Genomic DNA, 15,238 nt, shown 5'->3' with positions numbered 1-15,238 from the left:
ATAATGTTAATTACAACAAACAATCTTTATTAAAAGTATTTAGTTTTAATGTAACACAATTTAAACGTCAATATAGAGGCTGTAGTTGCTAGACAACCGATGTAAACAGGTTTATTACTTTAGTGTGCGTGACAAGCTACGTCATTGATCAAAATAGAGGTTAACAGTCAACCTCAATTTTTTTCGTTGTTTTCAAAGCTGTCACAGTCTACCTAGACGTATAAATGAATTAAGGTTTTAAAATCTTTAGAGGATTAATAAGGCAAAACAAAAATACAATTTCGTTTCATATAGATGCGCACGCGGCACTGAACAATTGAGAGCAGTTATATGAAGAATTTTGTTTGTTCAAAAATTATTAGAGGTTATTTTATTCTATATAATATATGTCTGAAAAATTCAATTCCGTGATGAACTATATTTTATTACCAAATTATTATTAAGTTCAGCTCGATACAAGAAAGAAAAAGGTCCTGTCTTCGAATCCCGGTAGGTGTTAACATTTATGATGAATATGAATGTTCGGAGTCTTTATATGTTAAAGTATGTATTTTATATTAATAATATCCTTTTGTTGTACTTATAGTACCGACTATACCTAATTTTTGGCAAGATAATTTGTGTAAAAGTGTGATAATATTATATTAAAAATAGAGTAACATTCAGATTTTTTTTTCACCGTGAAATAAAGTGTTAAAAGTGCAGATTAAAATATCCTGATTCAGTATCTATAACGTACTAGCTGACCCAGCAAACGTTGTATTGCCATATAAAGTAATGACAAAAAATCAATAATTAAATTAAAGTTTTTTTTTTATCTCCTGAGAAAGTTAGAAAGATGTAAAGATTCTAATTAGTTATTCATTTTAAACTATTCTTTCAATTTGATTTCTGCACGACAGGGGACACATAAAAGGAAAAACAAAGTTGTTGTTTTTATTTAATTTGAGCATTTTCATATTTATTCACCTTTCAAACCTTCTCTGGACCTCCACAAATAATTCAAGACCAAAATGAGCCAAATCGCTCCACCCGTTCTCGAGTTGTAGCGAGACTAACGAACAGCAATTCATTTTTATATAAATAGATTATATAGTTTTGAAAAAAGCCCCCCCATTTTCATTTTTGTTTGAAGTTTTAATAAATAAAACAATTTTCCTCTTAATGATGAGTATATATTGCAATCAATTAAAAACTCTTATCAGTACTTATATTCAAAAAAATAATAATGAAGTAGGCGCTAATTTACGGAAATCCATAATTTCTCGTGCCAGATTTTGGCGAGTCAACATGTCTTGAGGATGCCTCGTATCCTCTATACGAGGCATCCTCAAGACATGTTTTCGAAACACGTGTCGAATTGATAAAAAGACAAATATTGGCGAAAAAACACTAAAGAAATCAAAACATTTGGGGCTTTTAGGCATTCTTATAAGTAACAAATCTCGAATTTCTTTGTTCAATTCTATATGTATGTATGTAAAATATAATAATATAAATCAGCAATGAAGCAATGAATAATAGTATTGACATCAAATCAGGACAGTTTGCAAGGTCCAAAGTACATGAAACTAATAATAATTAAAATAAAAAACTGAAACATGAAACTTAATGCATCTACAGCCGATATTATGTTTATGTAACACTTTTCGAGCTGTATCAATATCTTTTATGATGACAATAATAGTTTTATTAACAGCTTACGTTTTGTTTTATTACGGTACCGATTGTAGTTTGACAGAAGTAATCGTGAAAACTAAATAAAACTTATAAAAAATATATTTACTTTATTATTCCTGTTTCACAGTTATGGTCCCAGATAATTTTTATGTTAGGCAAGAATATTTTTTCAGTAAAAATAACTTAATTGAATCATAATAATAATAATATTGACACACTTTTTACACAAATTATCTTGCCCCAAGCTAAGCATATATAGCCTGTGTTATGAGTTACAAGACAACGATATATTTAATACAACATACTTACTTAAACATACATATATTCATATAAACATACATAAATACATTTAAACATCCATGACTCGAAAACAAACATATATATTCATCATATAAATGCTTGCACCTACCGGGATTCGAACCCGGGACCTCTGGCTTAGTAGGTAGGATCGCTAACCACTCGGCTATACAGGTTGTATAATACCTTAGTTTTTGTTTCTTATGCTTTCAAAATGATTTGTTGTGAAATAATTAAATCATTATTATAACTATTCAGTTACACACTCTACATCTAAAGTTTTCTTCTGCATTCATTTAATTTGAATGAATACCAATGTACAAAATCCAACTTTCGTGAGAGCGCTATCTTATATCAGGGTTTTAAAATAAAACTAAAAGGGACAACCTCAAAGTACCTACCCACATGATGTTGTTTTAGTAAAAATAAGTTTGAACTTTTTAACCAACTACCGTCGTCCAAAGAACGCTATAGCCGTATCTGTATGATCGTCGGATGCTACTCGACATGTCCAGAGCCGAAAAGAAGTTAAAAAACAAAGCGGGCACATATTTTGGCGGGAAATAAATCACTCGGACGATACAATACTAAATTTATGGCGGTGCTGTACGACTGATAGAAAACTACTATAAAAACAAATAAAAAACGTAAAGGTAACAACCACGTGACCCGAAGCAGATGCGACAACTTCATTACGACATATAATTTACTTCGCTCCCGTTATTGAAGTAGGAAGTGTATATTTTTTTTGGCCCGCCCATTATTGGGTAATTTATGGGCATATCGGATAGTTGGGGCACGCTGACACCGACTTCTTGTCAATTACCAGCGAAAAATATATATTGTAACAGTTGTATCGATATTAAGTAAATGTGTTTTTATATAGCTTTTAAATTGTTTATATTATATTCATACAAGAGTTTTTCGATTAGAGTAAATTATTGGGTGTATTTCGATTCCGGGATTAACAATATTTAAATACATTTAGTTAGTTGTTTCGGACATTTTCCGGCCGATACGACTTCATCTATGCATATAATAAAATAATAAGCGGTTCGCGTCTGTGCATTAAAGATTATTTCAACAAAAAATATTGGCTCGTTATATAATTACACAATTTTGTGTCGTTGTCGCATTGTTTCTTTGCTTAATATAATCTCAGGAACGGCTAATATTTATAATACAGTTGAGACTCGATTATCCGGACTATTAGTTGTTATAAGTCATTCGGATAATCGAAAATCCTGAAAATTTAATATTTGAAAAAAAAAAATTCGCTAACTTTAAATGCACAACGTTAATGTTCAAGCTTTCACTTCTGCCGGCGCACTCCCGGATTGCAACCCGTTAGTCTTTTTTGAAGAGGTGAACAATCACTATACACTAGATGGTATGTGATTACCCCAACTTTGCGGACAGCAGAGCATTGCCAACCTTATAAAGCGTCGAGGATCGAACTGGGGACTCCGTGGTAAGAGTCCACAATCAATCTTAATTAATAAATCTACCTTATGTACGGAAAATGTAGAATTCGTGATAAGAACATACAAGAAACTCGACGGCTAATCTTTGAAGTCAAATACAGTATTTTACAATGGCTATAATATGCATAACAAATTTTTGTGTTAAAAAATCTATATATTAGCTGCTTTTCCATTATCCTTCGGTATTCTTAAACCTTTTTCGACTTCTACATTAGAGGATCAATAATAATAAAATACAAATTAAACTTCAAATAAATCTAAAGAATATACCGATGAATATAATAATTAAAATCAGCACTATGCGTTTAATATGGAAGCAGAGCCCACACCTACGTTTTAAGTCAAATTCAAGCTAAAATTAGTTCGGTTACGTTATATTATAATCCTGTTTACCCACCAATGTAAGGTTGTTGAATATATAAATGAAAAAAGGTACAATTTTTTCAAAAATTCTGAGTCACTATGTCAGCGAGAGATATAACCAATTTGAACTGCCAGTAGTCATTTATAATTAAGTGTCATTTGTTTTGTTTCTTTGATTTTGAATTTTGAACTTTCTTGAATTTGTGAAATAATAAAAAACTTTATATAACTTCTCTACAAGATTATTATATAATATGTCAATAATACTAACACATACAGTCATCTATATATAAGTACATTTGCTTAATGTTTATTTGAAAGTAGAACTGTATTTACTTGCAAGTGGTATCATGAGTGCAAATAGTGGGTGCGACTGTCACGCCCCTAAGCCGCCCCCGCTTCATGCATTTCATGCGCATATGCAGTTAAATTGATCATAAAAAAATATGTTATTAATTTTGTGACCAAAATTAACCAATCTACTTAGAATGCTTCCAAATTACAAATGTTTGCTCTTCACCCTAATATATACTATTAATTTCTAAAGTCTACATCTTTTTCTATCATTAGGTACTATTTTTTTATGATGGTTTATGTCTCTTAGTTTTAAATATTACAATAAGTAATTTAAAAACAAAACTAGCACAACTAACTATAACATTGGGTATCCTATAGTACGAAAGTTGTAGTAACATCTTAATCGATCAAGCCATTTCGGAGATCATACAGAGAGATTTTTTTAATATAACGATTTATATAATCTATCGTCTTATATTGATAATTTTCTTTAGTAACTAAGTTTGTTTTTGTTTATTAAATAATAAACTATACTAATATTATAAAGAGTGTAGATTTGAATCAAACAATGTTTATTTGTTTGCATTGAATAGGCTCCGAAACTACTGAAACGATTTGAAAACTTCTTTCACTGTTTTCCCAACAGGGAAGCTACACTATCCCCGGGTGACATAGGCTATATTATAATTTAAAAAAAAAAATGGGATCCTTAATAACACACCAATAATGTAACCAAGGATGTAAAAAATAACATAAAATATTCTTTATATCGCGTGCGCAGCGAAAACTATTGATGATAGAATAAAATAATATACTACGGCTTTGAAGAACACATCATTATTTACAAAAACTGTCATGACAGCATATGTCATTAGTGTTATTTTAAAATTGAAATACCGCTACTATGTACTTAGGCCTTGTGTGTACGCGGACGAAGTTGGTAGGTATTAGCTAGTTTATTATAAACAGTTGGTCGCGCTTTTCATATTATTCTAAAGGAGCCAATTGTTATTATATAAAAGGATAAATAGCAAAATAGTAATAATATTGTCTAATAACTTCAACTAGGTAAGTTTTCACGCGGATTTAAGACATATTGTACCGAAAACACTTCTAAGACGAAATAGCGATTTTCATTTTGACACAAAGCCCCACGTGTTTCAGTTTAGGATATTAGCAAAAGGTGACGAGTATTTATTTCATAATTTGATTCACTAAATTTTATTTTTGTTACTAAGCGCTAAAATGCTCTATAAGAATCTGACTGAAGCAACCCTTGCTGTGCATTTCCTGTAAAAAATACTTGAAACTGGTCCTCTAGGTTATTCGCCTTTAACTTGTTGTTAAAATGGAACGCGTTCTACGTTACCTTATAATTGATATGGCGGGCCAAACTTGCAGCGTAAAAACTTCTACCGGATTCGCGAAAATGGCCACTGACAAAAACCAACCTGGCCATAGCAGTGACTCGGCGAAGCAAGTTATGGTAATCGTCAGCTTACCGTACACATTTCGTCATACGTCACAAGCCACATAATAATACCTCATTATACCTCGGTACAAATGGCACACTCTCAACTTAGTAAACATTTGTAAGTCCTTACTCAGTTATTCGTTTGTGATAATTTAATTTTTTTTGGTTGTACAATGTTCATGAGACCTCTTTTGAACTCATTCCTGCCACAAGATAGTTATTCCCTTGTTACATTTCGATTTGAAGGGTACAGTACTGGGAATTACATATCTAAAGGTCCAAAAGGTCCGTCCTTATATCGCTATCTCTTATCTTAATCCATCTCCAAGTTTCCTATAAATAGATGTTCAGTCGGACGGATCCGATCGTATAATTTTCTCAGCGGTTGGCACTAAAGCCAACTTCCATAATTTTGGAAATTCGCCTGATGAGTAGGAGGGCCGGTGAAGATAAGTAAGAACTGGTCCACTACACTATCGGGGGTATGCTATGCAATTTATGAGGGTCCAAGGTGGAAAACGCACATCGCAGTGCACAGCACAGTGTAGAATGGCAGGCTGATAGAAATTTCGTTGGCCAGTCCTACCAGGCAAGTGACAAGAACCCACAAATTCCCGAGGGAAAGCACGCAAGTTTTCACCCGTGTGCTTGGACTTCGCTTCAGCAAAAATCTAGGAACTGGAGGCATAATTGTAATGTTTTTAACTTCACTGGTCTTTTTATCTTAAGATTACGCACCGCATTGACCTATGCCTGATATCAATGTTTATTTCGCAGCTCTCATACCAGCCACCGATAGGCATCGAAGAGAACGGAATGAAGACTTCCATATCCTACAGTGCCCCATCAGCAACAGAGTCAGCAACGGCATTTGAATCATCAGACACGGTTGTCCGACGGCAGATGGTCAAAGGAAACCAAGTAGATATCTAGGATTCCGTCAGCATAATAACCAGTTGTTTCAGAGCAAACGCTAATGCAAAGTCCTAAACAGATCTCTCCGAAAGATCTGCGGTATATGATGACAGTGTAAATATAGTATTATTACTAGTAGGACCGTAAAACGGTTATATGTTATAAAAACTAGCTGACCCGACAGATGTTGTTCTGTTCATAATAACAAATAATTCTTGCGGGTGGACTTTTGTTAAATCCGTTAAAAGCGAAGGGAATTTTACTAACAAATTTCAAGTCTCTACTCCTTATGGTTCCAGAGATATGATGAGTCAAAGGTAAGATGGAAATCTCTTATATATATATTTCAAAAATAAAGCAGTGATTGCAGGGAAATATCAAGACATGAACCTAACGGTAATTAAACTGCAAGCCGTACTGACACAACAGGACGAGAGCGAGGGGGTGAAGGGGGAACGGTAGGGGGCTTCACGTTACAGCGAGGTTTAGAGATAATACGGCCGTTTAATAATTACGTCAGACAAAATGAATAGAAACGGAATCAACCCCTTTTAACCGATCTCCTCAAAACGGGTCGTCTGTCTAAAGAGCTACAGTTTATTTTCTGGGCGAGGTATATAACGTCGATTTTACATGCAGTGTTTCCCCTTTAGTAACATGATGCCATAATATAAGGTTCCTTATAGATACTTGTTCACATTTATTTGATTCCGGATGGGGCGGAAGCTTTTTAAAATATCATCTCTAAGCTATATTTAATGTTATTCTAGCTTTCTCAATCAAGATTTATTGTTACATTGGATCATAGATATTTAAATTGATAAAATTAACTTATGTTGCCCTAAATGATTGCGAAATTGAAGTGGCAGTGGGCAGGGCACATAGTTTGAAAGACATATGGCCGGTGGGGCAGAAAAGTCCTCGACAGGCGACCACGTACCGGAAGTACCGCAGTATTGGTAGCCTCCCCACGAGATGAATCAATACGCAGGACCGATCGTCGTGGAGATCTTTGGCAATTATGACAATTTTTTCTACTGCTACTAAAATAATTTAACCTCAGTTGCGATGCAGTATTTAACTGATTCCTTCTATCCATTACGATGACTGAACTAATATTATCACAAACTCTTTCATAAACTTATGTATGTTGATAGGCACAAGATAAAACATGTTTTATTAAACTCATAAGTATTTAACAACACTTAGCATACATAAAACTTAAAATATAATGTTAGCATTGTGAAAATAATGTAATTTGTAATTTAACATTAAATTTTAATCATACATAATTGCGCTTGGTACATTTTACGAGTCACCTTTTTGTAATCGTAAATTAAAAAAGCTAATTATTCTCTTATTGGAACGGTTCAATTCAAAACATAACATTATAGCATGAGCAAATCCTCTTCTCTCATTAAAAACCACAATGCGTGGAAATTCCTGTTTTTTGTTGCGTATCAACTATCAAGTCAGTGGTTATATTACTTTACGGTAGCTATAACGTTTATCATAACAAGAGCTAGTAGTCACTTTATTTTATATCAGATATTTTCAATATTCATTCTCATAAGATTTAATGAGAAAGATTTTGACTTTATTTATCCAAATTGATAATTGCTAACATGTCAGTATATGCTTTAAACTATGTGTAACTAGCTGGCTACACTTCAACTAATTAAATGCATATAAATAAAATTTCACTTAACTCAAACATTAAAAATTTTAAAACCTCGTTTCCTTATTACGAAATTTGTAGAAGTTCAGTCCTTACAATAATTAATTCGTTTTTCCCTGTTCTTGAAATTTAGTAATATCACATCTGAACTGTCAAACTGTGTGTCAAAAGTTGTTGACTATTCTTCCAAAGCCGTTCTTCTCAAGTCAAGAGCTTCTGTATTTAATACAGCTCAGACAATAATTGAAATCAATAGCAAAAAATATAATTAGTATGCATATGCAATACATTGAAGGCCGAACGAACGCTATTACGTCTTATTTTCCATTCATAATTCCTCAATCGGTAATCATACGGAAAATTAACACACATTCTTATGTTCGTAGTGTTTATAAGCATGAACATTCGACGTACTTTTAATTTGAGTTATAATATTTCAATTATGTGGTTACTATAAAGGCGATAAATATAAATTAAACCGAACTGGCAGCGATCCAAATCGAACATTACATCCATTCATCTAACATCTATTTGATTTTACGTCAACGGCAACAAGGCGATCCCATATTTACAATTTAGGCCAAATAGTAAACTAAAACTAAAAAAACACGCATTCAAAAAATTAATATGCCTCAGACTTGAGAGAAACGGGCACAAGTCTGTGAACTGCTTTTTTTAAATAAAATTTCCTTACAACTAATTATGAGTATCCTTATAACTGATTAAGAGCGGTGCGCATCACTTAGAGAGTTATTTTTGTTTAACACACAAACGTTTTTCTTTTAAAGTCCGCAGTACAAGTTTTGTACGTTTTCTGGAATCTTCTAGTACATCACCCAACATAAGAATTGCAAACTCGTATTTAACCGTGTTGTCGGCATAACAAGTTTGTGTTTGTTCCTGGTATCATACACAGATGTCATAAATGATAAGGAACATCGAATTTGAAAGAATTTGTTTTTTGCGCGGAAAATCACTCATTAAAGTACTTTTTTATAAAATAAAAATAAAACAGTTTATTTGATTTAATGTATTTACAGCGTAAATATTAATATAGATTCATTTATAAGATACTTCAATTTATTATTATTAATATGAGTGGATAATAATTGAGATTTTTACAACCTAATGTTCAAAGTTTGGTCATGTATGGATGATTAAAAAACTTGAAAACATTATTATATTAAGGAATCCCAAGAAATGTAATGGCGACACGCAGCTGAAATATTGGAGCGATCCGAGCCAATGCACGCTATTTCGAACGTTCTTGACGAGATAAAGACTGGTTTAGATATCTTTTAAAAAAGCGAAATGTTTTCCTTTTTCAAAACAACACACGGGAAGTTGCCTCCGATAATCTGGTGAAGTAAGTGCAGTTTTGACTTTAATGTGTTAATAAAATTGTAACCGTTTAGTCCGAGAAAAGGTCCCTTGCGTATTAGTATCAATTTGGAAGCAGAAAATTACTGTATTGACGGCATACGAGATCGACGTGTTTAAATTAATACCTAATTGTTTTGTGGGTTCCATATCAAATCAGGTGACTATAATGGCATATTTCGTTCCCATGGAGAATAAAATTAACGTCAACTGCTTAACATAAAATATTTTTACGATTTGGACTTCGCTTTAGCATAATGCTTTCACAGATCTTAACTTACCCAAGTTGCCAGACATTATATCTTGGTCTTTTGGTTTCTTTTTTCTTGGTCGCCCTTTCTGTCGAGGAGGTGGTGCTGCCGCCCCATTAAAAAAGGGGCCTTTAGGAACATCTGGTTCGACCCGTGCAAAGTCGGGTGACGGGTAAGGAGGGTAATGCGTCGGTGGTGGCCCTGTGTAGGGTCCAGGACACATCTGAGGTGGAACCGGCATAGGTAGGTGTGGTCCATACTCTGGCATAGTTTCATAGTGCAGCCTGTAAACAAGTTAATAGATATAGCGTCGATAATTTTAGAACAAACCATTTTCTAATTATGAAATTAATTAGATAATAATATCTGGTACCGAGACGTCAGTGACAGCTGAAACACAGTTCATACTAGTTTAGATGTATTTGCTGCCTGTATTGTATTTAAATAATTAATTAGAAACATATTCCTAACTTGTAATACTATTATTTGTAATATTTGTAAAATAAAGTTATTATTATTATTATTTTCTGATTTGTTAATGGCTATTTTTGCTTTATATTAACATTTTTAACTACAAGCACATATAAAATTACAAACTATGGAATGACCTTCCTTAAGCGGTGTTGCTAGTACGATATGACCTTCAAAAAATCCGCGTACACTTTCCTTAATCCTTAAAGAATGTGACTGCGATGATCCCTTAACATCAGGTGACCCGTAAGTTCATATCATAATTAATATTCAAGTATGTTTAATTATGTTTGATGCTCAGTAATTGTTTTTTTTTTTTAATTATTGATTGATTGATTCTGATTACTATTAAATTGTTTGAATAAATCACAACTAACCTGCAATAAACAGCTGAATCTCGTATGCCAAAGGTATCGCCTTTAGTGAGCCTCGAGTTACAAAGGGCACATGAGAAGCAATGCACGTGGAACACCAGATCCCTCGCTCTCATGACCAGCTCTGAAGCAGAGATCGGAGTGTTGCATCGTCCACATCGCTTCGAACCATATAACCTGAGGAAGAAATCATGATTTATTTTCGTATAAATATAATTCATCAGCCTGCTTTGTGTCTCTCACACAATCACACTCTGGGACTAAATAAATTCTATATTTAACATATTTAACGTTTACCATTAACTCTAATTACAAATTACAATTCTATGTTTACAGTAACTAATTATGTAATACAACTAATACACAAATAAATATATACCCTCAGACTTTATTACAATGCAAGAAAACAACCAAAAACTGCCTCCATGGGCTAAATTTCCATGAGACTGAGAATTTGATACAATAAAACCTCTTGATAAATATCTTACAAATCATAACATCATATCTTAACACTATTACACCCTTACAGCCTTACCGCTACACACACTAATTTCACTTTTGTATTTAGGCAGTATTTTTATTTTATTTAATTTTATGAATTAGATTTGACTATGTATTTATGTCTGGTATCGAGGAGGAGTCACTGACAGCTAAAACACAGTTCATACTCAGTTTAGCTGTCTTTGCTACATATATGTAAACAAGCCGATCCACCCGTTTTACTGGGCGAATTTTAAAAGCAAATAAATTAAATTTTATTCATCTTATTACAAATAAAATAAAATAAATAAGTAGCCATAAACCATTTAGGATAAATTTCGCATCGAATGGCGGTAGTTTCACGACGATACGATTAGTGGTTAAGCGTAAAAGAGCCTCAAACAAAGACCATTTTCATTATACATTTACAGATAATATGATTGAGAAAGATTTTTTAAACTAGTACTATTAAAAATATTGTAATATTTGAGAAATAAACGCAATTAATTAATTAAAAATCAAACAATTACACTAGCTTATTTATGCAGTATCTTTCACCAAGTCTGCCCTAAGTCCAGTTTACCAGTGGAAGACTCCTTTGTACAGGATGCCGGCTAGATTATGGGTACCACTACGGTGCCTATTTCTGCCGTGGAGCAGTAACGTGTAAACATTACTGTGTTTCGGTCTGAAGGGCACCGTAGCTAGTGAAAATACTGAGCAAATGAGACTTAACATCTTATGTCTCAAGTTGAGGAGCGCAAATGTAGTGCCGATCAGAATTTTTGGTTATTTCAAGAATCCTGAGCGGCACTACATTGTAATGGGTATCAATTACCATCAGCTGAACGTCCTGCTCGTCTTGTCCCTTATTTTCGTAATAAATAGTCCTTTTTGTTAGATTACGTTACCATTACAGAACTGTCCTACAAATCGTACTTCACAAATTCTATCGGTATAATTAAAACCGGTATGGTCCCCAGATCGAAGATAGCGTGTTTGACTCCTGAGTGAAACATCCCCGTGTGGTCTCGATTCCACGACTCATCCATATCGCGATCAAACACTGCTTAATTATTTTCCACATTTTTGAATAAAATAAGAACATGTGTTGCTTCAATTTAATTTTAATTAATTCTACTCGGAACTTTAAGAATTTTTTTACTGTTTTAATGAACGCTATTTCGTTTCGTTCGTAAATTCCAAATTATTCGTCAAATTCAGTTGTAATTTTGAATCCATGTGCAAGAAGTTTGATATTATATATACATATTTAACATTTAAATTTTAAAGTATAATACGGTATAATTAAACATTGGGTTCCTCTTTTTAAATTTGAAATTTGTAACATACAAATGGGGACAATCATAAATTATGGACAGAAAGTGGACATTTTTCCCAACGCAGAATTTTTGCGGTTTACAAGATAACAATGACACATTGTTTTTACCTTTAAAATATTCAAGCTCTCAAAAATCGTAGAATTTTTGGTCGCGCGATTCTTAACATAATATATGCAAACAAACAAACAAAGAACTTTCCTTTTTATTAATATAGCAGCATGAAAAATTTTCTTACAACTTAAGTAATTACATAAATGTATAATTGTTGAAGCCGACAATACCTAAATAGTCAAATTTATTTCGAATTATTTGATATCAGATAAACTCAGCATTATGAGTTATTTATATTAAATATCCTAATCCTTGTAAAATATTGTTGAACCAAAAAAAGACAAAGTCAATTCTCAAAGTGCAAGTATATATGTAAGTACTCACAAAAATGAAATATTTAATGTAACAAGTTACGTTGGCATGGAAATTTGATTGTTTCTCTCTTAAGGTCCATTGAGATGAATATTTTATAATTTTGTAGTGTGTTGTTATACGCGCTACTGATAAAAGAGCCTTAAAATATTCATATAGTCTTAAGAAGTATCTATCAAAGGGAAAGGTATATATACTGACTAAGCATTTTTTTTCTATTTATGCATATTAGCTTCGTACTGCGGATGCTCAAGTCACGAATGATGTTATCATAGACCCCACAGAGCCACAACAGCTAACAGAGCCACAGTGACTATGTAACTCGAAGGATGTACCATTACCTACAACGAGTGAGTGTATACCAATCAAGCAATAATTACACTGTTAAGTAAATTTATTGAAGTAGGCGTTACTTTGAGGAAATCCATAATTATTCAAATGATTTGAGTTTTCTTTTGCGTTAATTCCGCCAATATTTGTCTTTAAACAATTCGACATGTGTTTCGCCTCTACACGAGGCATCCTCAGGACAGCCAAAATCTGGCACGAGACTGATTTTGGCGAAACACGTGTCGAGTTGTTTAAAGATAAATATTTGCGGAATAAAACTCAAATCATTTGAACACTGTTAAGTGTTTTGCAGAGCAATATATGAAAAATATATGTGTAAATGCTTATATAATAATAATATTTATATAATAATAATGCAATATATAAATGCTTTAAACACAATATTCCATAAAATGTACATAATACAACGGTTGCGAAATTGTAAGAATTTGTTAAAAAAAAGTATCTATGATAAAGGTGGTACAGCATGAATGACTAACTAAATTATTAATATATTTTAAATATTCTAATCTTGGGAATAAAGATCCCAGGCTATTTAATGAATAAATTTTGTTTAAGAATAAAGGTCCCGCTGAGATTTTTAATCCTATTGCGTGTTAGATTTTGACATTTAATAAGAGATCTTAAAATCTTATTACCATTAAATAATTTTAAAATATTTTTTATTTCTAAAAAAAACCTAGTATATTACTTCGAAGTTAACATAAGATTAGAAACCACATGGGACAGCCTGTATGTAACTAACGTAGGTAATTCAAATATTATTAAAGGAGCGCAAACTATAATACTGAAAGAATTTCGTGCACTGTTTCGTCCCTCTCAGAACGCCGTTTGTATTCAAAGCAGTGGTTGTGAAAATTGATCAAAAATAATTCTCAAGGAATGAAGAATATTTATTTAGTCGATGGTTTAAATTAAAAAAAACTTTTTTCACATGGCGATTCTTCAATCTAAACTCGCAATTATGGTTTTTATTGTGTTTTACTATCCAAAGTAATACAAACGCTGTCAAAATTTCACGTGTCACTGTTGCGGCTTATGAGATATAGCACTGACAGACGGACGGACAGGCTGAGTGTGGAGTCAAAGTCCAACGTCAAATAATCCTTATACAATACGCGCTTTTGAATGGTCACTATAAATATTTCTTTTAAATTACTGAATCTACCATAATATGTTCTAAAAAAGTAGAGCTCGTGAGAATAAAATAAGTGTAATCAGATTCCTGTTAGCTACTCTTCAAGTATAAATCCCACTGTTCACTGTTACCATTGAATGATGTGTTCATCTTTAATTGTTACATATATCAGGATTGTACCTAGCATAAGTTTATATAAATGTGTAATATATGCAATATTAATGATCCAAATAAATAAATAAGTAGGTACGGAAGCCTAAAAAGGGAATTTAAAAGGTTTGTGTTTGAATTTTGCGCTGATAAATGTTTACTGTAAATAAGATTGAGAGCAAGAAAATTTGAGTTGCAGGTGCTATGTACTTGGAGGTAGGTACTTTCATACGTTTGGAAGCAAGAAAATTTAAGCAGCAGGTATTATATACTTGTAGGTTCTTTCATACGTTTGAAAGCAAGAAAATTTTAGTACTCGTAGCAGGTGCTATGTACTTGTAGGTACTTTCATACGTTTGGAAGCAAAATTTAAGTAGCAGGTGCTATGTACTTTTAGGTACATACATACGTTTGAAAGCAAGAAAATTTGAGTAACAGGTGCCATGTACTTGTAGGTTCTTCCATACGTTTGAAAGCAAGAAAGTTTGAGTAACAGGTGCTATGTACTTGTAGGTAGTTATATACGTTTGAAAGCAAGAAAATTTGAGTAACAGGTGCTATGTACTTGTAGGTACTTACATACGTTTGAAAGCAAGATAATTTGAGTAACAGGTGCTACGTACTTGTAGGTACTTACATACGTTTGAAAGCAAGAAAGTTTGAGTAACAGGTGCTATGTACTTGTAGGT

At 32.7% G+C, this 15,238-nt stretch overlaps 1 protein-coding gene across 2 annotated transcripts in view; it reads right to left on the bottom strand.

Annotated features, from left to right (window-relative positions):
* Window positions 1-15,238, bottom strand: part of LOC126978794 (protein apterous-like) — a 74,082-nt gene that overhangs the window by 18,239 nt on the left and 40,605 nt on the right. For both annotated transcript variants that reach the window (XM_050827869.1, XM_050827870.1), the window contains exons 3-4: window positions 10,668-10,841; window positions 9,850-10,103 (exon numbers count right to left, since the gene is read on the bottom strand). In XM_050827869.1, the coding sequence (XP_050683826.1) occupies window positions 9,850-10,103; window positions 10,668-10,841 (428 nt within the window). The remainder of the gene's footprint in view (window positions 1-9,849; window positions 10,104-10,667; window positions 10,842-15,238) is intronic.

This window comes from Leptidea sinapis, chromosome Z (assembly GCF_905404315.1).
Source record: "Leptidea sinapis chromosome Z, ilLepSina1.1, whole genome shotgun sequence".
Classification (NCBI taxonomy): Eukaryota; Metazoa; Arthropoda; class Insecta; order Lepidoptera; family Pieridae; genus Leptidea; species Leptidea sinapis.
The sequence above is the reverse complement of the archived record's forward strand: the minus strand, read 5'-3'. Positions and strand labels throughout refer to the sequence as shown.